The following is a 24,372-nucleotide window of genomic DNA, read 5'->3' as shown; positions in this document are numbered from 1 at the left end:
TTATTGTACCTCAGCAAGATTTCAAAATTAAGCCAAGTTTCTGTCAACAATTGTCTGGTCATTGCATTATAAATGGAGGCTTAAGACGGGTTTACACGCGCACGCCCGAACTTTAATGACCTATATCTCGGGAAGTATGGACTACATCTAGACGATATATATTTTTGTGATCAGGGCACTAGACCTACCTGTGGTAAAAATTTCAAAAAAGTCGGGTGTGCGCTCGTATTCCCCGTCTTGTTTCATGTATACTTTTTGTCCCGGAGGTGTGAATGAATTTGGTCTAGAAATAAATTTGCCTGTTATATTGAAATCGGTTGAAATTTGGATATAGCTCCCATATCTATTTTAGAGAAAAATTTAAACGATTTTTTGTTTTCGTGCCCGAAATTAGAACCTGTTCTATAGAAGAAAGCCTTAATTAAACACTAAACTCAAAAAAATTTTATGTACCGCCAAACAGACTATAAAAGTATTAAGTTCACAATGGTGAATAAGGAGTTCAACAAACGAAAAATAATCAAAACAAAAATAAAAATAGGGAGTTTTAAATACGATACGAACGAAATAGGGGGTAAAACTGGGTTAATAAGGGGGGTTCGTGAATTGGCTTTTGAATGAGACATATCAAACAAAAATAGTTTCCCGCTACTTACCGACAGATGGCGCCGAATCTAGTTATTTCGATTTAAGTATATTCCTAAAAGTATGCTTAGCATTGCTTAACAAAAACCCGTTACACGAATACCTCGATATGCGCCGTCCATTAAATACACTGTGCGGGATATAATCTGATTCCCAAAACAAAAACATTGGCGCCAATGTGTGAAAGAAAAACTATGTAACTCCTAAGCTATGAAAAGTTTCTTAAATTTTAAGCAAAATAAATAAAAAATAATTAATATATTAATAAAATAATCAATATATAGCTAAATCGTAATATTTATAGTATTTTTCCACAAAAGTCAGATAAACATTAGCAGATTACAGAAAAAAATAGCTGATCGAACTTGCTAAATGTTGCTGGGAAAAATTCTTTCAGCAATTTCTCAGCAAACAACTGTCAAAATTGTTCTCTCACTTCGCTCTTTTTTACTAAGCTTTTGTGTAAAAAGACAGCATTTAGTAACATTTCGTAATAATTATTACAAATTATCACGTAAAAAGACACAGATAAGATTATATAACTATACCCTCCGTTTAATTCACTGTTGGACAGAAATGCTCGGCCTCATACACAAAAGTGTAAAAAATACATGAGTCTCTGGCAATTTGCCCACCATTGGTTTAATTTCACATTTTTATTTGTTATGTCAAGTTTACACTTACGCTCCAAAATCCACTGGATTTCACGAAATCCTGAAATACACCCCGGTGTTTATACTTATTTTTTTGTTGATTTCAAACATATCACAATTATCAAGGTAGATGCATATGTATATGCAGCTGATCGAACATGAATTTTCAAAACAAGCTGTTGTAAATTGAATTAGTCATCAAAAAAATACGACAATATAGAACTTTAAAGCTTTATTTCGAAAATTATAGTAAAATTATCAATATATCGTATTAATTGTGTATTATACTAACAAATGAAAAAATAAAAAATGATTTTATCGTTGAGACATCATAATAATAAATTTTTGTAGATAAAAGTTGTGTTCAGAACCTGCAAAATATTACTACTTGCTGTAGTTTTCCCGTTTAGTGCTACAAATGCGTTACCGTACTCCGAAATTTAGCAAGACTTGCACTTCTCTTTAAACGAAAATGGCGCTGAATAACAAACACCATCTGCTCCTGTTTTCTGCTACACAAATTTGGCATAGTAGAAAGCAGCAGCATGTTTATTAGCACCTGAATATGATAGCTGATACGTTGATTTGACATTTCTGGAGTTATTGCAATTTCCGTCAGTTTTCCTTTCCCGTATTTTTTAAGAAATTTGTATGGGAAAGCAATTTTTGACAATTTGCTCTTTTTTCTAACATTACCGTTAAAAAAGTACTGGAACACAATGAAAAATATCATTGTAACAAAGTAACTTAATATTTTTTTACATTGTTTACACATTTTTATAATAACATTTTTTGTTACAGCAATTGACCATCTACCTTGTTTATTGTGATACGTGAAAAGTGTTGCAACTTTTGGTACTTTTTTAAGCAAAGACAGGGTTGTATATCATGAACATTGTGATTTCGATGTTGATTTCGCTGAAATCACGAAATGAGATGATTTCATTTTTGTATGCGAAATCATGATAAATTTTGCTTGATTCCGCTCGAAATCACGAAACGCCTTCGAAATCACGAAACGACGCCGAATGTAAACCACACATTACTTCATTTTATGCCATGTTCATACCAGCATTTGAATCACGTTGTTCGTTCTCATACTTACGTACACGACAAGGTACACAATTCATAGCAACATAATTCATATGTTTATACTTTTTATTTACTGATTTTAAAGAAAGTGTCGGTGAGGGAATTAAAACACAACCGATAATTTCTAAAACTGAATATGAATTGACTTTATTTTATTTTCACAAAACTTCTATTATTAAATCAAAACCTACTAAATTAATTTATATTTATATTGTATGTTAGTTGTAAAGTATGTTTGGCAAAAGTATGTACATATATAAAAGTATACATTCTTGACTAAAGTATACTCCTACATATACTCCCCCTAGAGATTCTGTGGACAACAGGATCTTTATCGAAATGTAACATTACGCGTCCGTATGCGAACACTTCTTCGTAGAATTCTACTGGGTTCTTGCGAATGGGTAGATTCGTTTATAGGAGTAGGAGTTGAAATAGGAATTGTTATTACTTTTGGGTCCTCGGTAATATCCGTGTTGAATATAAATGACGGCTTTACTCGATCGATTGAAATAACCTTTTCTTTGCCGTTAACATCCAATGTAAGTAGTTTATCAGATCTGCGAAGTACTCTAAATGGTTCATCGTAGGGAGGTTGCAAAGATTTTCTAACTGCACCGTGACGAACAAAAACATGACTGCAGTTTTCGAGGTGTTTTTATATAAATATTGAGCGATTTTTTTGTGATTTGCAGGAACGGGTTTCAATGCTTGCATTTTCGCCTTGAGGGATATAACGAAATCTTCAGTTGGTTGTTGATCCTTGGATTTAGCTATCATATCGCCTGGCAATCGAACTGATGTTCCGTACGTTAACGGGGATGTGTTACTATCTTCACGAATGCTAGCTCTTAGACACAGCATTACCGTTGGCAGAACGTCCATCCAATTTGGCGATTGATGGTTCATTATGACAGTTTTTAAAGATCGATGCCACCGTTCTATTATTCCATTTGCACAGGGATGATATGAGGTAGTTCTGATGCGAGGAGCTCCAAGAATACGAGCCAATTCAGTAAAAAGTTGTGACTCAAATTGTCGTCCTTGGTCGGATGATATTTGTGCTGGTACGCCAAAACGTGTAATCCAGCCGCTATAAAAAGCTTCAGCAACTGTAGATGCTCGCATGTCTTCTATTGGTATCGCTTCGGGCCACCGTGTAAAGCGATCACTACAGGTTAGAAGGTAGGTATAGCCTTTGCTTGGCAGTAGAGGACCAACAATATCAATATTTACGTGATGAAAACGTTGAACATTAGCAGGATAAGAACCGATTTCACTCTGTGTGTGCCTATGGATCTTGGAACGTTGACACATCAGGCATTGTTGAGTCCACATATTAATATCTTTCTTCATGTTTGGCCATACAAAGCGCTTTTGTAGTAGTTTCGTCGAAGCTGTTACTCCACATGGTGGAAACTAATACAAAAGCGCTTTGCATGGCCAAACATGAAGAAAGATATTAAGATGTGGACTCAACAATGCCTGATGTGTCAACGTTCCAAGATCCATAGGCACACACACAGTGAAATCGGTTCGCATCCTGCTACTGATCAAATTGTGCAATGACTCAAATACACATTTTCGCATATTTGATGGAATGAAAGGTCGAGCAATTTCCGTTGAAATATCACAGTAAACAGGCTGAGTTTCGGGTGATATCTGGGCCAATTTCAGAATCATCGATGACGATTCGGTTTTGTTTAATAGTGACTGTAAATCAGCGTCAGACTTCTGAGATTCAGCTAATTCATTATAATCGATCGATGTTGGCATTGAAATAGTGGAAATGCGTGGGAGTGCGTCGGCGACGACGTTATCAGATCCGCTGATGTGACGTATGTCGGTGGAAAATTGAGACAAGTAGTCGAGTTGACAAAACTGTCGAGGTGTAGCCTTATCGGGATTTTGTTTGAACGCAAACGTTAAAGGTTTGTGATCCGTAAAGATTATAAATTTGCGCCCTTCGAGCATGTGGCGGTAATATTTGACAACTGAATAGGCAGTAAGCAGTTCACGATCGTACGTGCTGTATTTTTTCTGCGTATCTGAGAGTTTCTTCGAATAAAAACTTTGAGGCATCCAGCCATTAGTTGTCTGCTGCTGCAGAACTCCACCAATGGCCACATCAGAAGCGTCGACCATCATGCAGATCGGCAAGTCTTCGCTAGGATACGATCAAATCATAGCATTGGATATATCGGACTTACATTTTTCGAAACTGGTTTTGATGTCTTCGGTCCAGACAATTGGAGTTTTGTCGTTTTTCTTGTTACCCTTTTGGCAAGCTATTAGTGGAAGTTGGTTAGCCGCAGCTCCAGGAATGAATCAACGATAAAAATTTACCATAGCAACAAATCGACGAAGTTCCCTCACATTTTTCGGTTGGGGATAGTTGGCTTAGCTTCAACTTTTTCCGGTAATGGGCGTATAACTTCTGGTTCGACAAGATGCCCAGGAAATGAGACTGATTGTTGACCAAACTTGCACTTTCACAGATTTATTACTAGCCCGTATTCTTCCAGTCGAGTGAATAATATTTTTGAGGTGTAGTAAATGCTGTTCTTCGTTTTCGGATGCAACCAAAATGTCATCGAGGTATGGGAAGCAAAACTCCAGATCGCGTAACACTTTATGCATGAACCTTTGAAATGTTTGTCCCGCATTACATAAGCCAAATGTCATGTAATTGAACTCGAAGAGTCCAAAGGGCGTTATGATAGCGGTCTTTTGGACATCTTCAGGGGCAATTGGAATTTGATTATAAGCATGTACCAGATCAATTGTTGAGAAAATGTGGCCTTAAATTGTATATAATACGTTAAACATTTGGCATAAGCTGACAGTTTCTTGTTAAATGTATAAAGAACTAATGAAAAACGAATGATAGAAGAGAGATAGTGCAAAATAAAATTGAAGTTATACTGAAATTTTGATACAGTTCTTCGTGAAACGTCAAATTGCTATGACTCCTATTCCATAATGGGGTCCAATGTTGGCATTAAGATAAGTTGATCCTTAAAATATCAGGTGATTTTTATTGCTTTGGGTCTGAGCCAACATACTATAAAGAAAAAAAACCAGATCCTTCTTATACACAGAAAAAAATAGGTTGCGGGGACTTTTTTCAATGAAATTAAAGTTATTAATGGCAATAATAGGCAAAAGGTCATTCATTCGTGCAAATGAAATAATTTTTTGAAAAAACCTTTTTTTCATTTTATAGTATTTTTTTTTTTTCAAAGTTGTTTGTACATGACCTTTTTTAAGACTTTTATATAATAAACGTTATTTAAATAGGCCAGAGTTCATTCATTCTTGCTAGAGGAAATTATTTTTGAGAGAAAAGTTAAAAAGTCATAACCCTAGCACTCACATTTTTAATATGATATTACAAAATATTATTGTTGGAACTAATTAAAGACTTCTTCATTCAAATGCATTAGGAAATGTGTTTATTTCGCACTGCGTTGAATTTCGTATAAACCAATTATAAACGCAAATCGAGGTATTAGTGTATTACGATAGATTTTTTGTATTACGTATTACGTTAGACAGTGGAATTTCACTACAACGAATAATTTTTCGTCTCCAACAAAAACAAAAAATCGTTATTATTGATAAGCACTATTTGTTTCCTGTTCGTATAAATAGCTAGGTTTTACAAAACTATCTTACTCTTTGAAAAATTATTGCTTTGTTCCAGAACCTGCAAGAAGCTACTATTTTTTACTACGATAACATTTCTTTCTTATGTTATCGGAAAAATAGTAAAAATTAGTAGATTCTTGCAGTTCTGGAACAGACCATATGTAACTAGAAGAGTAATCAGGATTCTACTAGTTTTGAATTGTTTGTAAGGCAATCCCCCAAAATATAAAAAATGTATATGATGTCACGAAATAAGATTCTGTATTATATAAAAATTAATGGCACGACTGTCAATTTTATTTTCGAATTGTTTTGTATGATAAATTGATTTAACATTATAAAGGGAATGTAACACAAATCAAAACAATACAAATCCAGTTCATTGATTTGATGCCGATGTACATATTAGCCTCCAATATACATGCAACTGGTATAATCATCATCGTAAAATATAACACTTTACATATCATTACAAAATTTTAAAAAGATAAATACGACTGCAGTTAGGAATTTCTTTATTTAATTCACATCATTGTGTTCATTACTAAACATCGGAAGATCGGGTCTTGTCTTGGAATATTCCTGAAAACGAGACAAGTAAAAGATTTATTTACAAACAGTTGTAATGATACGCAAAAAGCAAATATGTGCTGTGCTAATATTCGGAGTAATGGTGTTGAACATTAATGGATTTAAAATGAATAGTGAGTGTAATTATTAAGGATGCACTATGTAAATCAAGTGTCATCTTGAACGAAAAGTTAAAGTAAAAAAAAAAATAAAAAACAGAGTTACGGACTAGTTTTAATAAAGCGACGATTGTGTACAATAATTAATTGTATAAAAGGTGTCAGATACCTTATATACACTACACTTACAGTCAAAGTTATAAAATATACTTCAAATAAATGCATCTAGCAAAATACATATAGGTATTAAAACTCTCAGACAATGTATATCTGTCCATGGATTTAAGTATTTCTCACTATGTCAATTGGGTAAACTTCTATAGCTTATCAATATAAATGTTTATCGCTTTTATTATTCCACTAAAATAAAACATACATATTATGTATATATGTATGTTTGTATTTTTTATTTTTTGGAAAATTGCAAGTTGTATTGATTAGGAATTTTGTCAACTAACATTAATTCTATATCTATTTGCAGTGACTCAGTATTATAAAATGCCTCCGCTGAATGACTTGGATGATTATGATCGCTGCCTACAAGAGTTTAATGATGAGTCGTTGTATTGTTTTGTACGTGCCGATATTATAGCCCAACCTAATGTTGAAGCTTGGCAGGTTATAAGAAATGTTTCTCAATGTGTTAAACATCATTTTAATCATTCCCACTTGTATTTCGGTATTTGTTTGGAATGGTGTCAATCACAAATCGATGCATTGCCCAATGATGATGTTCGCGATCTTTACAAGGGAATTCTTAAGAATAATAAAGTCGTAAGTATTCAAAATTATCAAACTTTTCAGGATTCTATGCGAAATCCTGTCGTTGTCCAATTTAATCACATTCAATGGGGGCAACTTAACTAGAAATACAAATTAATTAAGGAAAAATTGTTTATTAAAGATATAAAAATTCAAAAATATTTGTAAAGAATTCAATCGTCCTGATGGCTCTTTCGCTGTCCTTTACCGATACACATTATCAGGACCAAGTTCGAAAATAACGATATTTACCACGATTAATTTAATGAATAGTTGAAATCAACTGCATTTCGTAAATGTAAGCGTACTAGCTTTGTTCCTTTACGTTGAAGTTTGTTAAAGTTTTACCGGTTTTACCATATTTAACTCGTAGAGCGTTCCTTAAACCCAAAAAGTAGTAAAACTTGAAGCAAAAATTAAGAGAGAGCATGCCAAAATGGCTTTCTCTTTTACTACTTTCTGTCCAAATTTAGGGTTTGTTCCTTTACTTTTTTAATGGTATAAGTGGTAAAAGAGAAAACTGTCAAAATTGCTCTCTCATGATGAGTTTTGCCAGAAAAGTAAAGGAACGAAAAAATTGTAGATCTGGTAGCAATGTCAAATAGAAACATAAAAATTCAATTTTCTTCTTTTATTTCACAGTTTTTAATTTTGTTTTGTCAGCGTTCGCCTTTTTCTTCTGTTCTTCGTTCATATTTTTCATCATTGTGAAATAATCGTCTAACATATGTCGAAAAATCAGTTCTACCATTTTTACCTGCAGAAATTTGTCTGGTAGCCTGTGGTACAAGAGAAAGGCATATGTGCTCTCTCTCCTCTCTCACTCTCTTAAAAATTGCTGCCAATTTTACCACTTTTTGGGGTAAGGAACGCTTTGCAGGTTAAAAATGGTAACCTCAGGTAAGTAAAGGAACACAGCTTTAGTTTATGTTCGGTACCTTCCCCACAAAAAATAAGAAAAATTACTAAAACGGTATGCACGATAACTCACGAAGAGTGTAACCGAATTGGTCATAACTTTTCATATGATATAGATCGGGATCGAATATGGACTATATCGGTCCACTCCTTCGGGTACCTACAACACAAAATTCGGAAAATGTGATGTTTAGGAGCTCCTCTCGGATAGTTTTGATTTTTTTTCAGTGGATTGTCGTTGCGGCCACCTTAACGACGGTACAATTTTATTGGGGGGAGAGTCCATACTTCCTGAGAAATTGGCGCAAAAACTCAAAAAAACCCCTATAGATGTCAGAAGTTTTGTATTGGCTACATTTCTTTAGGTCCGAGGCTGAGGGTATATCTCTGTCGACACAGCTGACCGATACATGTTTACTTGTTCTTCTTTTCCTTTGCTTTCCTTGCCTTTCGTTCAGAAACATATACCTATATTCTTATCCGTTACTTTATTTTTAGGTAAATACCTATTTAAATCTATTCAAGTCCGAGGAGAATAATCGTCAACTTTACAATGAGCTAATGAATAAATGTGTCAATTTACGTTTGAAGAAGTTCAATTTGACAGCGGAAAGTGTTATTGAGTATTGTGATAGTTATAAAAGCAATAATAATGAACGAGGTAAGTAATGTACGATGAAAGAATGCTTACCACATAAAGTAAGACTATTTTCTTTATTTATTGCAGCATTAAGCTCGGATCGTTGGAATATTACATTCTATGTTGTTGTTTGTGTTCTAATACTATTGATAACATGCAGTAGCTTTTATGATTTGTATTTGAAACATAAAAGTACTGAGCAATTCCCCACCGATGTGGATCATTATAAAAAATCTCCTGCTGGTATAGGTATGCATGATTTATTTTGAAGATAAAATGATGAAGGAATTAAATTTGAGAAGAAAATAGTAAAAATTAGTAGATTCTTGCAGTACTGGAACAGACCAAAAATGTTTTTGAAGTTTTTCTTCATCATTCTCGAGTAAACTTTTACTCTGTTCCAGAATCTGCAAGAAGCTACTATTTTTTTACTACGATAAAATTTTTTCCCTTTTGTTATCGAAAAAAATAGTAAAAATTAGTAGATTCTTGGAGTTCTGGAATAGACCAAATGTTTAACAACAATAGATTTTTTTTTTATTTATTTATTTATTAACAATTATACTTATAGTGAATATAAGGATAATTACAAGTGCGGTAAAAGCATTAGCTACAAAGGCCATCAGCTTATACATTTATATAAATGATTAGAGTGAAGGTTATTATTTTACTTATATGATAAAATTATTACTTTTAATAAAATTGAAGATGAGATCAATATTGCTTATATTGACAGTTTTTAACAAGTTAAATCCATTATTTTGAAAAAATGATTGTTGTTGTTGAGATAATAATCTGCATGACTGGAGAATATGTTTGACGTCGACGATAGCACCACATTTGGGACATTTGTTGTCAGTCTTTTTATTAATTAGGTATTGATGAGTTAAGATACTATGACCCATCCGTAATCTAGAGAATGTTTTGATTTTCTTTTTTTCAACGTTTGTTGGGTATGCTGGAGCCTGGTAATGTGGATTTATAGCGCTGTAATGATAATGTTTGAAGTTGTTTCTGTTGTGTGAGAGTAGCTGCTGCATACTACTAGAGATGTGTGATTTAAGATCGAGGCTTTCAATAATTGTATCTGTTATCATTGGCGCGTTGCATGCATGTTTTGCGGCATTGTCTGCTAAAACGTTCCCTGGTAAGCCTACATGACCAGGAATCCAAACTATTTTGATTTTGTTTTTGTTAGATATAAGAAGATCCCTTATTTCATTTATTCCAGCCCATTTTGTATTTGATATGTTTGCGATGGATTTGACTGCAGACAAACTATCAGTTAAAATTACGGTTCTGCCATTGGTATGTGTGGCGATGGATATGGCTTCCAAAATTCCCGCCACTTCGCCGGTGAAAATTGAACAATATTGTGACAAAACTTTGGAGGCTAATATATCACCAGCATTATTTACCACTGCATATGCGGTGGCACTGTTGTTTTTTGAGGCATCCGTATATAGCGTTTTCCAGTTGTTGTGCCTGGCAATGAGTTCATTATAATGTGCGATAAAAACTTCGTTAGGGGTATTATCTTTCTTGTATGAAGATAAAGATACGTCACATGAGTTCTCCGAGAAGAACCAAACAGGATGTTTTGAAGTGTACGTTGTTACTTTGTCCTTGAAGTTTAAAATGTTGTTGTGGATACATTGGTATATGACAGAAGGTGTTCTGGGTATTCGTTTTGATGAGATTACTTTGGACACGTCTTCATCTATAACTGAAGAATACATAGCAAGGATTTTTGGCAATAGCCTATTTTTGCATACATTAAATCTCTCCTCTAGAGAAGGTAAGCCAGATTCAATAAACAATATTTTTAATGGCGTTGTTCGATAAGCATAAATGCTTGATCTCACGCAATCATGGTAGATGGATTTGATGTATTTTAAGGTAGAATTGGGACTGTTACCAAACAAGTAAAAGCCATAATCTATTTTACTCAGCACGAGTGTTCTTATCAAATAAATATTTGTATTTATATGGGAGTAACTTTTACTGCATAGGTATTTAATAATGTTTGATCTGGCAGTTAGTTCTTTTTTTAATCTCAGTATATGATTTTTCCATCTGTAATTTTTTTCAAACGTTATGCCGAGGATTTTCAATTCGCTAACATAAGGGAAAGTTATATTATTGACTACGAAACCATTCGGTTTACATTGTTGTTTTCGGCAGATATGTAGTATAGATGATTTTGAAGAAGATATTTTAGATCCTGATATTTTGCACCAGTTATGAATTTCTGCAATTATTTTAGTAAACGTGTCATTTGTAATGTTGTTGTCCTTTTGTTGGCTTAAAATATAGACGTCATCTGCGTAAAGACAGTGATATATTTTGTTGTATCTGTTGATAATATTGCTTATTTGATTGAAGGCGATTTGAAAGAGAGTTACGGAGAGTGGTGATCCTTGGGGTATCCCATTTTGCAAGGTAAAGCTATTGGAGTAGATGTTGTTAATTTTCACTCGGAAGCTTCGTCCAGTTAAGAAAGATTTAATGTAGTTTAATATTTTGCTACCACAGCCCCAAGATTTTAAGGAATCCATAATTACATGGGCCCCAATACGGTCGAAGGCTTTTTCAAAATCTATCGCAAGTATCGATATATGGTTTTTGGTAGAAATAGCTTTGGAGGCGTAGTAATCGATATGTAAAAGTGCATCATCACAACCTTGTTTAGCTTTAAAGGCCACTTGGTTTGGTGTAATTAGTTTTTTCGTTTTTATAAACCAAGCCAATCGATTAGAGATAATACGCTCCATTAATTTTGAGAGACATGGTAATAATGAAATTGGCCTATAACCAGAAAAATCAGTTTTGCTCTTATTTGGTTTTGGAAGAGCAACGACTATTGCTGACTTCCATGAAAAAGGAATTACTCCGGAATCAAAGACACGATTATATAAAGAAAGAAGCTTTTCCTTGCTATCTCTGGAGATATTTTGCAGCATCAAATAGGGAATACGGTCATGACCAGGCGTATTACCTTTTACTTTTTTTAAAGCCATGGACAATTCCGAAAAATTAATTGCATTTTCAATACAAGAGGCGCACTTATTGGTTGCAGGGTTATTAAAATGGTTGGGAATGTTATCTTTTGCTGCGCAAAACTCTGCCGAAAAATTTGTATCCGAGGATTCAGATGACCATTGCTGCCCAAAAAAGTTTGCAATATCTGACGGATCAGATAGTATTGCATTGTTTGTCTCTATGGCTGTAAATGTGTGTGACGTGTTGCGGTTTGACATTCTATTGACCTTGCTCCATATGTTAGAGAGGGGAGAATCTCTGCTAATGGTGTTTGTAAATTTTATAAAACAAGCGATTTTTGCTTGCTTGCATTCATATCTGAACTTAGCATTAGCCTTTTTGTAAAGGATTAAGTTGCTTGTTGTGGGGCATCTACGAAAAGTTCGATAGGTTTTGATTTTATTTAGACGGTAAAGATGTAAGTTTTTGTTCCACCAGGGGACGTAGTGTTTTCTGTTATTCTTTTTCAATGGAATAAATTTATTGGCTGCAGTGCGTATTGCTTTGGTGATGGTTGCATTTATTTTATTTGGATTGCCTACGAATGATTTACCCGCCAACGCCATGTCTACAGCAGAACTATACTGTGACCATTTTGCGTTTTTGAAATTATAGCTTGGAGTCCGTTTTGATGTCGACCAGGAAGAACTTGTATTGACCTTAGTTATGATAGGAAAGTGGTCGCTGCTGTAAAGGTTATCAATAGTCTCACTAGACACGACAGGTAATAGGGCCGTAGAGCAGCAAGCAATATCTATGTGCGTTAGTGTGTTGAGAGTGGAAAGGTGAGTAGGATGTCCATCGTTTAGTATACACATGTTATGCATATTTAATGCATTTTCTAAAACAATACCCCTTGGATTGTTTTTAATGGAGCCCCATAAAACATTCCAAGCGTTAACGTCACCAATTAATAACACAGGAGTCTGAACGTTTTCAAAAAGTGCCGAAATGTCGCTTGCTGTGAACATTTCGTTTGGATGTATATAAACAGATATTATTGTTAATTTTATATTTAACGTAATTTCTACCACTATATTGAGGAGTTTAGACGAGTTGCAGATTCTTTTATGTGGGATGTGGTTCTTAATAAACACAGCTAGGCCATTTTTAGCATTCGTGTTGGATGGATGGTTCACAGAGTAAGAACAAAATGAACTGGGTGCTATGGGGTGAGATGAATATGGTAGATGAGTTTCTTGTAGGGAGATGAAATGTGGGCTATGATCTTGAATAAGTAATTGCAGGTCAACGTAATTATTTATTAGCCCTTTTATATTCCATTGGATTATTTTAAAATTGATCATAGATATGGATATAAAAGTATGAGATCATGTTTAAAACAGAGTAAGGCAATGGATCTCCCCTGTGATCCCAGCGAGCGACATCTATTCCCGCCCGCAACCTGTGTAGAATCTAACAGCCTGAGAGCGTGAACAGATCTACGCACACCGGGAACACAAGGGAGACCCACTGCCTCAATCCGCCTCAAAATGAACATTACTCTTTCATATCCGTATCTTCAAGATCGCTAATTGCAGATCTTCTAGATGTTATTTTTGCTGGTGCGATTTTCTTTTTTCCTTGAGTGGGATTTTTTTCAGATACATTTACTGAATCTGAGGTATCTGTGTTATTTTTGTTGATGTCTTCTAATTTCTTTTGGAATTTGTTGAGTAGTTCCACTTTATTTATTGTTTCTGTTTTTGTATTCGTTTTCTTTTGGTTTGTAGTATTTGTCGTTGTGAGGGGTGTGTGTTGAGTTTTATTTGAGTTTACTGTCTCTGTGATAGTTACTTTTGTTGTAGCATCTGTGCTTTGCTGTGTTAGTTCGGTAGGTGTTGTGAGAGAATTGTTATTGTTGTTGGTTGTTTGTGGATCAACGATGGAGTGGCTTTTTGAAATGTTCAATCTCTTCTTGCGCTCTTCTATTGCATTTGAGAGCTTCTCAACTGGTATGTTGGATGGAGTAAGTTTGGGGGCATTGATTTTTGCTTCTTTAAATGAACATTTGTTGAGTGTTTTGTGTTTAAGTACCGTTTTTCGCTGTTGATATTCAGGGCAATCTTTATTTGTGGCTCTATGTTCGTGTTCGCAGTTGATGCATTTGACGTGAGTACAGGGTGTTGGATCGTGTACTACAGATGCACATACTTCACACATAGGGGTGTTTTGGCAGAATTTTTTGATGTGACCCAATTTAAAACAATTCTTACATTGAATTGGATTGGGTATATATTCTTTTACAATGCAGCTTATAATACCAATATCAATTAGTTTTGGCACTTCGTACATATTAAAACTGAGTATGTGTGAGGGAGTGTTAAATACTTTACCATCTTTAAATGTGGTTATTTTTTGGCAATTAACTACTCCTTGTGTTTTCAAACCGTCCACTATTTCTTCTGCAGATAAATCAGTGAGTAAATCACAACGAACAAAACCTTTTACAATGTTTAATGTTGGATGGTAGTAGCACTCGATGGGGCAAATACCAGCAAGATTTTTAGTTCTTATGAAACGATTGGCTTGAAATTCATTTTTGGTCAAGATGAGAAGATTACCATCTCTGGTGAATATTGTTTTTAGTGTAGGTTCAGCAGATATTCCTTGGATTGCTTTAGAAATTAGAAAAATGTTGAATGATTTCAGTGTTTTATCCGGGTGTTTACTCTTCATGATGATGTATTTTGGACAGGATTGATTCTTGGCTTTTGGTGTTATTAATGATGGGAAATCTAAAGAATTTCCCAGAGCTAGGTTTCCAGTTTTTTGTTTTTTCCTCTTGGGGGAGGAACTGGATCCGCCGTCGGGATCCAGATCCTTATAATAATTTCCTCCTGAGGAGGATGCCATTGCAAAGAAAATTAACGATTTACAATAATGTCTTTTTGTACGCAGACGATATTAACAAAAGGTAGCAGTTGTTTAAGATTGAAAAAATAAACAGTATGCGCTGTGCGAGAGAAGTCAACCGTTCACAACAAGTGTTGAGAGTAAACTGTTTTTTTTTTTTAAATAATGGGTCTGTTCCAGAACTCCAAGAATCTACAACTTTTTACAATTTTTTTCGATAACATAAAGGAAAAATTGTTATCGTAGTAAAAATGTGTAGATTCTTGCAGGTTGTGGAACAGACCAAATAATTTCCTTTACTTTTAGTTCAAAAACTTGGTGTTGGCTTTTCATTGGCGCGAAATTGGTATCGTTTAAGACAAGAGCCGAATGGAAAAATTGGACGAGATTTACGATCTATGGACTGTATTAAATTCTTTGCCATGTTTTTGGTCGTGTTTGCCCACACCAATTGGATAGCATTTGAAAGCGCTCTGAATGATCCTCAAGATGAAGAAGAGGTCTTGCACACCGCAGCCGGCAGTGTATTGGTGGGTGGTTTATTAATAGTGCTTGCATTTTTTGTGATAAGTGGATTCCTGTTAACGCTGAACTGGTTAGCGGAGACCAGAAATCGAAAACAAATGTCGGGCGGAGAATATTCTTATTTTTGAAATTTAATGTTTTTCGTTATTTAAGGTAAGGATTTAAAAATATACGTTATTTTGTTTTGATTTTTTCATAGGAGAACAAAGGTTTCGACATCTCATTCGGTCATCTGTAATCCAACCAATCAAAAATTATAATTTTTTTTAGAATGACCCATGGATTTAATTTAAAATTAACTTTTATTTTGTTTTTATATTTCAGATTAACTATTTTGTATGGCTTCATTGTATTGTTGAGCGGTGTTTATTTTCCCAATCCGGGTGGCCCTATGTATCGTCATCTTGTGGAACGTGAGACATTGGCTTGTCGCAAAAATTGGTGGATAAACATTTTATATTTAAATAATCATATTAATATTGATGAAAGGGTAAGTAATTTGATTAGATTTCTAGGGAGGTGTACAATAAAAGAAGTAGGGCAGTGTCACCTAATCTACCAAATGGGCATAGGCCCGTGTTTTGGAATAACCTCCATATAACGATACCTTCCGATATGAGGTATTTTCATGTCTGTAGCAACATTAGGGTTCACAGTGGAAAAAACTTATTTACCAATAATTATGGACATATGTAGATGCATGTTTTGGCGAAGCTCCCCATATAACCGTTCTGTCCGATTTCATTTAACTATCTATAATTTAGCATTTAGGGTTCCTATCGGTCACAAAACTTATCTACCAATAATAAATGGACATGTTTTGGTATAGCCCCCACATAACGATACCGATCGATTTCAGGTATTTTCATATTTTTAGCTGACTCAATTAACTAACATTAGGTATTTGAGGTTCACAGTGGTCAAATTAGTTCACAATATCTCACAGCAGAGGGTATAAACATACTCCTTTTTATACCCTCAGCATTTCTGATAACGAGTGTATATACATACATTTTCATACGGGCAAAACGTGTATCATCCAAATAATGGTTGGGGTCTAACCAAGAATGTTAGGACGAAATCCGTTTCAGATAATTTGGAGCCGATATAGCAATGCCCGACCGTATATCTGGCTAGAACGCACGATAACTCTGGAACGGATTAACCTACAGGCACATCGTAATATTTCTATATATATTGGTATTCTCTTTCAGGTACCTCCACACAACATTTCGGAAAAGTGCAATTAAGAACTTCTCTCGATTTTTGTTGTAACAACTTGTATTCATTGAAACAAAACATAGAAACAAAACTTGGTCTAATACTTTAAAGTCTTTAAGAAAATCTTCTTCAACTTTTTGGAATATTTCTAAAATTTTGAAGAAAAAGAAGAATCATATCCCATGTCTTAAAGAAAACGACAAGCTATTTACTTCAAATGTTGAAAAAGCTGAGTTACTGAGTCAGAAATTTTATGCAAACCACCACTTATCCAACAATTTAAGTGATCAGCACACACTGGATTTAGTTTCTGGTGTGTACGATTCTTTCAGCAATGAACAGCAATTTACTTCGCAATTGACAACTTTCGAAAATGTTAAATCAATAATAATGTCACTAAAGAATAAAAAGAGTTCTGGCCCTGACAAAATATCTAATAAATGCTTAAAAGCCCTCCCCCAAGTTGGTTTACAGTTATTAACTAATATTTACAATGCATGCATTAAATTCTGTTATTTTCCATTGTCTTGGAAAAGTTCTAAAATTATTCCAATATCAAAACCGGGAAAGGATCCTTCAGATCCATGTTCTTATAGGCCAATTAGCTTATTGTGTAGCATGAGTAAAGTATTAGAAAAAGTAATTAAGGACAAAGTCGTTACCTACATTAATGATAAAAACATATTACCGATCCAGCAATTCGGTTTTCGTGCCGAACATAATACTGTACAGCCTCTCATTCGCATAAAGAATTTGGTTAAAAAGTGCTTTGACGAGGGCAAATCTACTGCTATGGTTTTGTTAGATGTCAAATCCGCGTTCGATTCCGTTTGGCATAAGGGACTTATATATAAATTAGTTACTATTGGCTTAGATACTGCAACAGTTAAATTAATAAACAGTTTTTTGTCAAACAGAACATACCGTGTTCATGTTGGTCAAGCTGTCTCTAATATTTTCAACATACCAGCAGGCTGTCCCCAAGGCTCATGCCTGTCACCTATATTGTATAACATTTACACTTATGATTTTCCAATTTTAGAGGGTTGTGATTCTTCAATTTTCGCGGATGACACAGCTATATTAAGTACTCATACAGTTTCACAAAATGTTATTTCCAATCTTCAACACTCTTTGGATGTTGTACTTAATTATTTCGTGAAGTGGAAAATTTTAATAAACTCTAACAAAACACAAGCCATCTACTTTTCCAGAAAGCGCAAACAATGTTTCTTACCATCATCAAATTTAATATTTAACGGCGTGAGTATTCCTTGGGAGGAAAACGTAAAATATTTGGGTGTTATACTCGACAAAAAAATGCTTTTTAATATGCACATTAGGGATATAACTTTTTGCACTTTTTTGCAAATAGCCGTGTAGAGCATGAAAAACTATTATGAAAAAAGGTATAATTTTTTCTCTATCGCGAAAAAAGTTTCCGCACCAAATGCATTGAAGTTCAGTAATGCATCTTTTAATTTTAGCTGTTATGACAACATATTTGCTTTTAATTAAAATTTTTATTTTTTTGTAATCTAATTTAAAATCATTATCAAAGCGTTCTGGACCAATTTTTTCTCAAATCGCGCCATTTCGGAGCATTTTATGAATTTTTGACACTATTGCAGTTTTTACTTTTTCTTTATAAACTCGTGAATTTTATGTTTATATTTATTGTACCTATCGGACAAGAGAATATGGTGTCATTTGCAACATATTCGCGAAAGTTACAGACAGCTTTTAATGACTTTGCCTGTGAGAATTGTATTTTTTCTATGAATATTTATTCAAACAAAGCAAATTTAAAATTATAAGTAGAAAAAATATCAAAAGGGTTTTAGTAATTACAGTCGGCGCGGAAACTTTTTTCACCGAATCGATCTTAGAAACGCGTTTTCATTATTAGGACAAAGTTCCCCAAGTGGTACTGGTGTTGTATTTTTGTAAAAAACATATCCGATTCTCACAGGCAAAGTCATCAAAAACAGCCTGTAACTTTCGCGACTTCGTTGCAAATGACCCCATATTCTTTTGTCCGGTAGGTACAAAAAATATAAACATAAAATTCACGAGTTTATAAAGAAAAAGCAAAAACTGCAATAGTGTCAAAAATTCATAAAATGCTCCGAAATGGCGCGATTTGAGAAAAAATTGGTCCAGAACGCTTTGATAATGATTTTAAATTAGATTACAAAAAAATAAAAATTTTAATTAAAAGCAAATATGTTGTCATAACAGCTAAAATTAAAAAATGCATTACTGAACTTCAATGCATTTGGTGCGGAAACTTTTTTCGCGATAGAGAAAAATTGACGCCGTATTTCATAATAGTTTTCCATGCTCTACACGGCTATGTGGTGGTATTTTTTTGGTTATAGCCCTAATGCACATTAGTTATATCATAAACAAAGTCAATATTACCACCAAAATGTTATATCCTTTTATCAATAGGAAATCGGAACTAAACATGGATAATAAATTAATCCTCTTTAAAGTAATTTTTCAAGCAATTATGTTTTATGCCGCTCCGGTCTGGCACGAAGTTGCAAATTCACATATCAAACGTCTGCAAACTAAACAAAATAAAGTTTTGAAAATGATGGGTAATTTGCCGTATCGCTTTTCAACATCACGTTTACACTTGCTCTTTATGTTACCTTTAGTTAAAGATAAAGTTAATTTTATAACCGAAAAATTTATTGATAAATGTTCCAATTCATCCTTTGAACATATTCGTAATCTATATCCTTAGGATTTACGTTTTTTAAAAAAGACAACTCTAGTGTTAGGTAATTTACGGGTTTTTTTTTTGTAAATTTTTCCCTTTAACTGTAATTGTTATACTAATGTATTTTTTTTTATTATTATTCGTTTATATGATTAAGTAGAAAAGTTTGTAAAAACTAAACTCTTACATAGAAATGTTAAATTATTGTACACTATGAATTTATACACACAATAAATATACATACATACATACATACATACATACATTGCCCCCATTACGACGGTACAAGTTATTTCAGGGACAAGTCCAGCCCATACTTCCTGAGAAAATTGCCCGAAAGCTGTAAAAACCAGCTATACACCATGTGCATTGGATGGAGCGCACAATAACTCTCCAAGGGATAAATTGAATCGATCCAAAATTTGGCAGTCGTAATGTATTGTGCAAATTTAAATCAAAAGTTTTGAACTTTTCGTTAAAATGGTGCGCACGATATCTCTCGAAGGCAGTAACCGAATTGCTCCATACTTTGCACATCGTAATATTTCTACGGTTAGAATATGGGCTACATGTATATGAAAAGATCTCCAATTCTCTCTATTTGTTGCTTCGCACTCTGGAATACCGCGCCTTTTCATCTCATCATCTACTTGTTTGCGCCATCTATTCCTTGGCCTGCCAATTCTGCGTGCACCGCCAAGCGGTCCGTATTTATACGCCTTTTTAGCGGGTTCATCATCGCTCATTCTAATGATATGGCCTAGCCAACGCAATCGCTGCATCTCGATACGTTTAACAACGACGTCGATATTCACCGTCAACGCAGATTGGTCCGTAGATCTTTCGAAGAATTTTTCTCTCAAACACACCAAGCACTGCCATGTGTGCTTGCGCAAGTACCCAGGCTTCGGAGCCATACATCAGCACGGGTAGTATCAGTGTTTTGTAGAGCGTTATTTTTGTTTGACGAGATGTGGCTTTGTTTTTAAACTGCTTACTTAAACCAAAGTAGCATCTGTTGGCCAATACAATTCTTCTTTTTATTTCACAACTGATGTCGTTTGTTGTGTTCACGGTAGACGAAGTCTTTTACTACCTCAATATTATAGGAACCAACTTCCACAGTTGGTCCGAGCTCAATGGACGCATTGCGCGTCGACACCATCAACTTGGTCTTCTCACTGTTTACCGCCAGACCCACTTTAGCAGATTCTCCTTCGACCTTTATAAGGGTATCAGTTACTTCTTTTACTGATCGTCCCATGATGTCTATATCATTAGCATAAGCAAGTAACATGTGGCTATTGGTGTAGATTTTGCCACTTCTTTTGACGTTTGCCTCTCGTATAACCTTTTCCAGCAGGATGTTGAAGAGATCACACGAAAGGCTGTCTCCTTGTCCGAAACCTCTTTTGGTACCAAACTCTTCGGAGAGGTTCTTTCCTATTTTAACTGAGGACCTCGTGTCAGTTAAAGTCATTTTACAAAGCCGGATGAGCTTTGCGGGTATACCAAATTCAGACATGGCTTGGAATACCTTTGAACGCAGCGGTCTGTCGACGGCTGCTTTATAATCGACAAAAAGGTAGTAGTAGTAGTAGTGTCGATCTTCATCTCTTGGGTCTTCTCCAGGATTTGCCGCAGGGTAAATATCTGGTCAATGGTGGACTTGCCAGGTCTAAAGCCGCATTGGTATGGTCCAATAATCTCGTTGACCATTGGCTTTAGTCGTTCGCACAATATCCCTGACACGATCTTGTAGGCAATAGGGAGTAGACTTATGCCCCTATAGTTAGAGCATACAGTCTTATCTCCCTTCTTGTGGACGGGGCACAGGATACTCAGGTTCCAATCGTCGGGTACTCGTTCTTCCTGCCAGATGGTGCTAACTAGCTGATGAATACACCTTATCAGCGTGTCGCCTCCGGTTTTGAACAGCTCGGCTGGTAAGCCATCGGCCCCTGCTGCCTTATTATTCTTCAGCCGATTTATTGCTGTCTTTACCTCATCTTGGCTGGGCGGTATACATTCAATACCATCTTCTGGGATTGGGACTGTGGTATCTTCGTCGTCTTCGCTGCTATTGGATACCAACAGTTTTGAAAAATGTTCTTTCCATATCCTGAGTACACTATCTGTATTAGTTACCAAATTACCTTGCTGGTCTCTACAGGAGGATGTGCCTGTACCAAAGCCATCAGTTTGATGCTTGACTCTTTGGTAGAATTTTCGGACTTCATTCTGGCTCCTGTACATCTCGATTTTTTCAAACTCCCGCTTTTCCATCTCTCTTCTTCCTGCGGAAAAGACGTTTCTCCTCTCTCCTTTTCTCCCTGTATCTCTCTCGTGCGCTACGCGTTGCTACGGATTGTAAAGTAGCCCTATATGCCGCATTTTTCTCTTAGGTGGCAGCACGATACTCCTGATCATACCATGGATTCCTTGGTGGAGGTCTCTGGTATCCAAGTATGGATTTTGCGGCTGTTTGCATGGAGTGGGCAATGCTTTGCCATTGCGCTGAAATGTTATCGGGATGAGGAGTGCTTTGATTAAGCAATTGGGCTAGTTGAGTGGAACATGCTGTGGCTATCTGTTGTGATTGCAGCTTACCAATGTCTAACTTTCGTGTTGTGTCTGTTCGTACTTTGTTTGCTACGTTTAAGCGGGTGCGTACCTTTGCTGCAACAAGCTAGTGGTCCGAATCAATGTTTGCGCCTCGGAACGATCGTATATCCAACACGCTCGATGAATGTCTTCCATCTATCACAACATGATCAATTTGATTACTTGTTCTTTGATCTGGAGACAGTCAGGTGCCTTTATGAATATCGAGATGATTACTCGTAAATCTGGTACTGCTAACTACCATGTTTTTTGCAGCTGCAAAGTCTATCAGCCTCATACCATTGTCAGATGCTTCACTGTGGAGACTGAAATTCCCGACTGTTGGGCCAAAGATATTCTCCTTTCCAATTTTGGCATTAAAATCGACTAGAATGATTTTAATGTCATGGGCAGGGCAACGGTCATACGTTTCTTCTAAGCGCTCGTAAAATATATCTTTGGTCTGTTCGTCCTTTTCTTCAGTGGGAGCATGAGCGCAAATAAAGCTGATGTTGAAGAATTTAGCTTTTATTCGAATTGCAGCAAGTCTTTCATTCACTGGGGTGAAGCTTGATACCAGATGTTTTAGCCTCCGACTAACTACGAATCCGCAACCAAACTCATGGTTTACGTCATGGCAGCTATAATACAGTGCGTCACCTTTAGGTGTTGTTGTGACGCCTTTCCCAATCCATCGTATTTCTTGTATGGCAGTAATATCGGCCTTGTACTTTTCAAGTACGTCTGCCAATGCGAAGACTGCGAACAGTTCAGGTGCAGATTCGCAGATCATGGTCCTTAAAACGTTTGCGAGGTTCTTCAACTTTAGAGGGGTTTTTTTTCTTTTCTTTCGTTTTTTCATAGTAGGCTGTTTTTTCTAGGGGAGGGTTACTAACCCGACGCCCAAACCCAAGTTTTTAACGTTCTTATGGGTGAACGCGCGGCACATGTTAGCTCACTACCTTTAACGGGTGTTAAAGGCAGTTCCCCAGGTGACACCACGGGGAGGTCAGTGTTCACTTGAGATGAAAGAGGGACCAAGATAAATCCTGGGCTTTGCCATGTTAAAACCGGTCAGGACCGTTCCTTTGTATCTTCCATCCCCTACGTCACCCCCTTTGGGTACCTTCCACACAAAATTTCGAAACAGTGCAGTTTAGGACCTCCTTGTTTTGATTTTTCTTGCAACAGGTTTCAGTCAAACCCCTATTACGATGTACAAGTTTTTTTGAGTGGCAAGTCCATCCTTCTTGAGAAAATGTAGGTATCCCGATTACAGCGATATTATGTTATCTTGGGCACGTGTTTGTGCGCCATGTTTTCTGATATAATGCTCCAAAAGCTCTAAATTATATGGTGACCAAATGAACTGATGGGCGCGATATCTTTCGGGAGGAATGACTCCCAAAATAAGATTCACTGAACCATGTCGGTTCATTTCTGTAGTTATCTCCTCCGCAAAACTTTTTAGCTTTAATCCAAATCCATATTTTTGTCGGCAAGGTCCTTCACCCAAAATTCTGAAAACACTCTAAATACAAACATTTTTTTTTGTGAAAAAAAGTTGTTTAATTCACACAGGCTGAGGGTATATCTCTGTCGGCAAAGTCGACGGATAGTTTTTAAATTGTTTCCTAGTTTACTTATCTATTAACAGATGTTATTTTCATTGTATTTTGTAGTGTGTCCTGCAAGGTTGGTACTTGGCTTCAGATACCCATTCCTTTATTCTAAGTTTGATTATATTAATTCTGGCCCACAGGTAAGCTTCAGTACAGTGAACAGTAGGCAAAAATATTCATAATTTTTTTTTTCCAAAATAATAGATTTTCCAACTTAAGAAAATGGATATATGCTGCCACTGTGGCCATATTTACTGTTATACCTGGCGTCGTACAGAGATGGTCTGTATGACGATTTTTTAGGTTTTCGACGGTCAGAAAGTTGTAAACGTCGAAAACGTCATATACCCGTAGAAAACGTATAAAAAGTAGAAAACGTCATAAACCTCTAAAAATTTATGTTACCACCACATTTTTCAACTAATACTAATTCTAAAAGCCTGTATTTTTTATTGCAGAGCCTACGTACCTTTTTTGGAAATTTAAAGACATTATTATTAATATTTTATTTTTTAAAATAACAGAATTGATTGAACAAGAAATTGGATGGGGCACTTAAGGCCTGGGTACATAAGCTGCCTCAAATAGTTGCCTTGTTTTCCTGCTTCATTTCTGACATAATTCTTTTATTTTATGTTATGTTAGAAATGAAGCAGGAAAGCAAGGCAACCGTGCGAGGTAGCTTATGTACCCAGGCCTTTAGCACGCCATCTACAATACA

At 35.5% G+C, this 24,372-nt stretch overlaps 2 protein-coding genes across 6 annotated transcripts in view; one reads left to right on the top strand and one right to left on the bottom strand.

Moving 5' to 3' along the window:
* The window catches only part of LOC141390265 (DNA replication licensing factor REC-like), a 33,936-nt gene extending 31,478 nt beyond the window's left edge, over nt 1–2,458 (bottom strand). The window contains exons 1-2 of one of the 5 annotated variants that reach the window (XM_073963121.1): nt 189–451; nt 10–120 (exon numbers count right to left, since the gene is read on the bottom strand). Coding sequence is in view for 1 of the 5 variants with exons in the window: in XM_073963110.1 (XP_073819211.1) it covers nt 2,408–2,443 (36 nt within the window). In the remaining 4 variants the exon portion in view is untranslated. Of the gene's footprint in view, nt 1–9; nt 137–188; nt 452–2,407 lie in introns of those variants that run through there. The other 4 variants (XM_073963110.1, XM_073963153.1, XM_073963142.1 and 1 more) reach the window with 4 other exon arrangements.
* Nucleotides 2,459–6,666: 4,208 nt separating this feature from the next.
* LOC141391271 (uncharacterized) lies at nt 6,667–23,943 on the top strand. Its single transcript, XM_073964185.1, has 9 exons — nt 6,667–6,745; nt 7,212–7,504; nt 8,909–9,071; nt 9,138–9,299; nt 15,255–15,478; nt 15,673–15,707; nt 15,798–15,963; nt 23,712–23,791; nt 23,856–23,943. The coding sequence occupies exons 1-9, from the start codon at nt 6,667–6,669 to the stop codon at nt 23,941–23,943; spliced, it is 1,290 nt and encodes a 429-aa protein (XP_073820286.1).
* Nucleotides 23,944–24,372: the final 429 nt, after the last annotated feature.

Source organism: Musca autumnalis, unplaced genomic scaffold (assembly GCF_047663935.1).
Source record: "Musca autumnalis isolate F117 unplaced genomic scaffold, ASM4766393v1 scaffold_1, whole genome shotgun sequence".
NCBI lineage: Eukaryota > Metazoa > Arthropoda > Insecta > Diptera > Muscidae > Musca > Musca autumnalis.
This window is presented reverse-complemented; position numbering and strand designations above follow the sequence as displayed.

What these genes read in the sequence shown, in the direction of transcription:
- LOC141391271 (XM_073964185.1), top strand. Translation starts at nt 6,667, where the DNA reads ATGATACGCAAAAAGCAAATATGTGCTGTGCTAATATTCGGAGTAATG. An exon ending in TTCTTAAGAATAATAAAGTC is followed by an intron (nt 7,505 to 8,908) that starts GTAAGTATTCAA and finishes CTTTATTTTTAG; the next exon opens with GTAAATACCTATTTAAATCT. An exon ending in ATATTAATTCTGGCCCACAG is followed by an intron (nt 23,792 to 23,855) that starts GTAAGCTTCAGT and finishes CCAAAATAATAG; the next exon opens with ATTTTCCAACTTAAGAAAAT.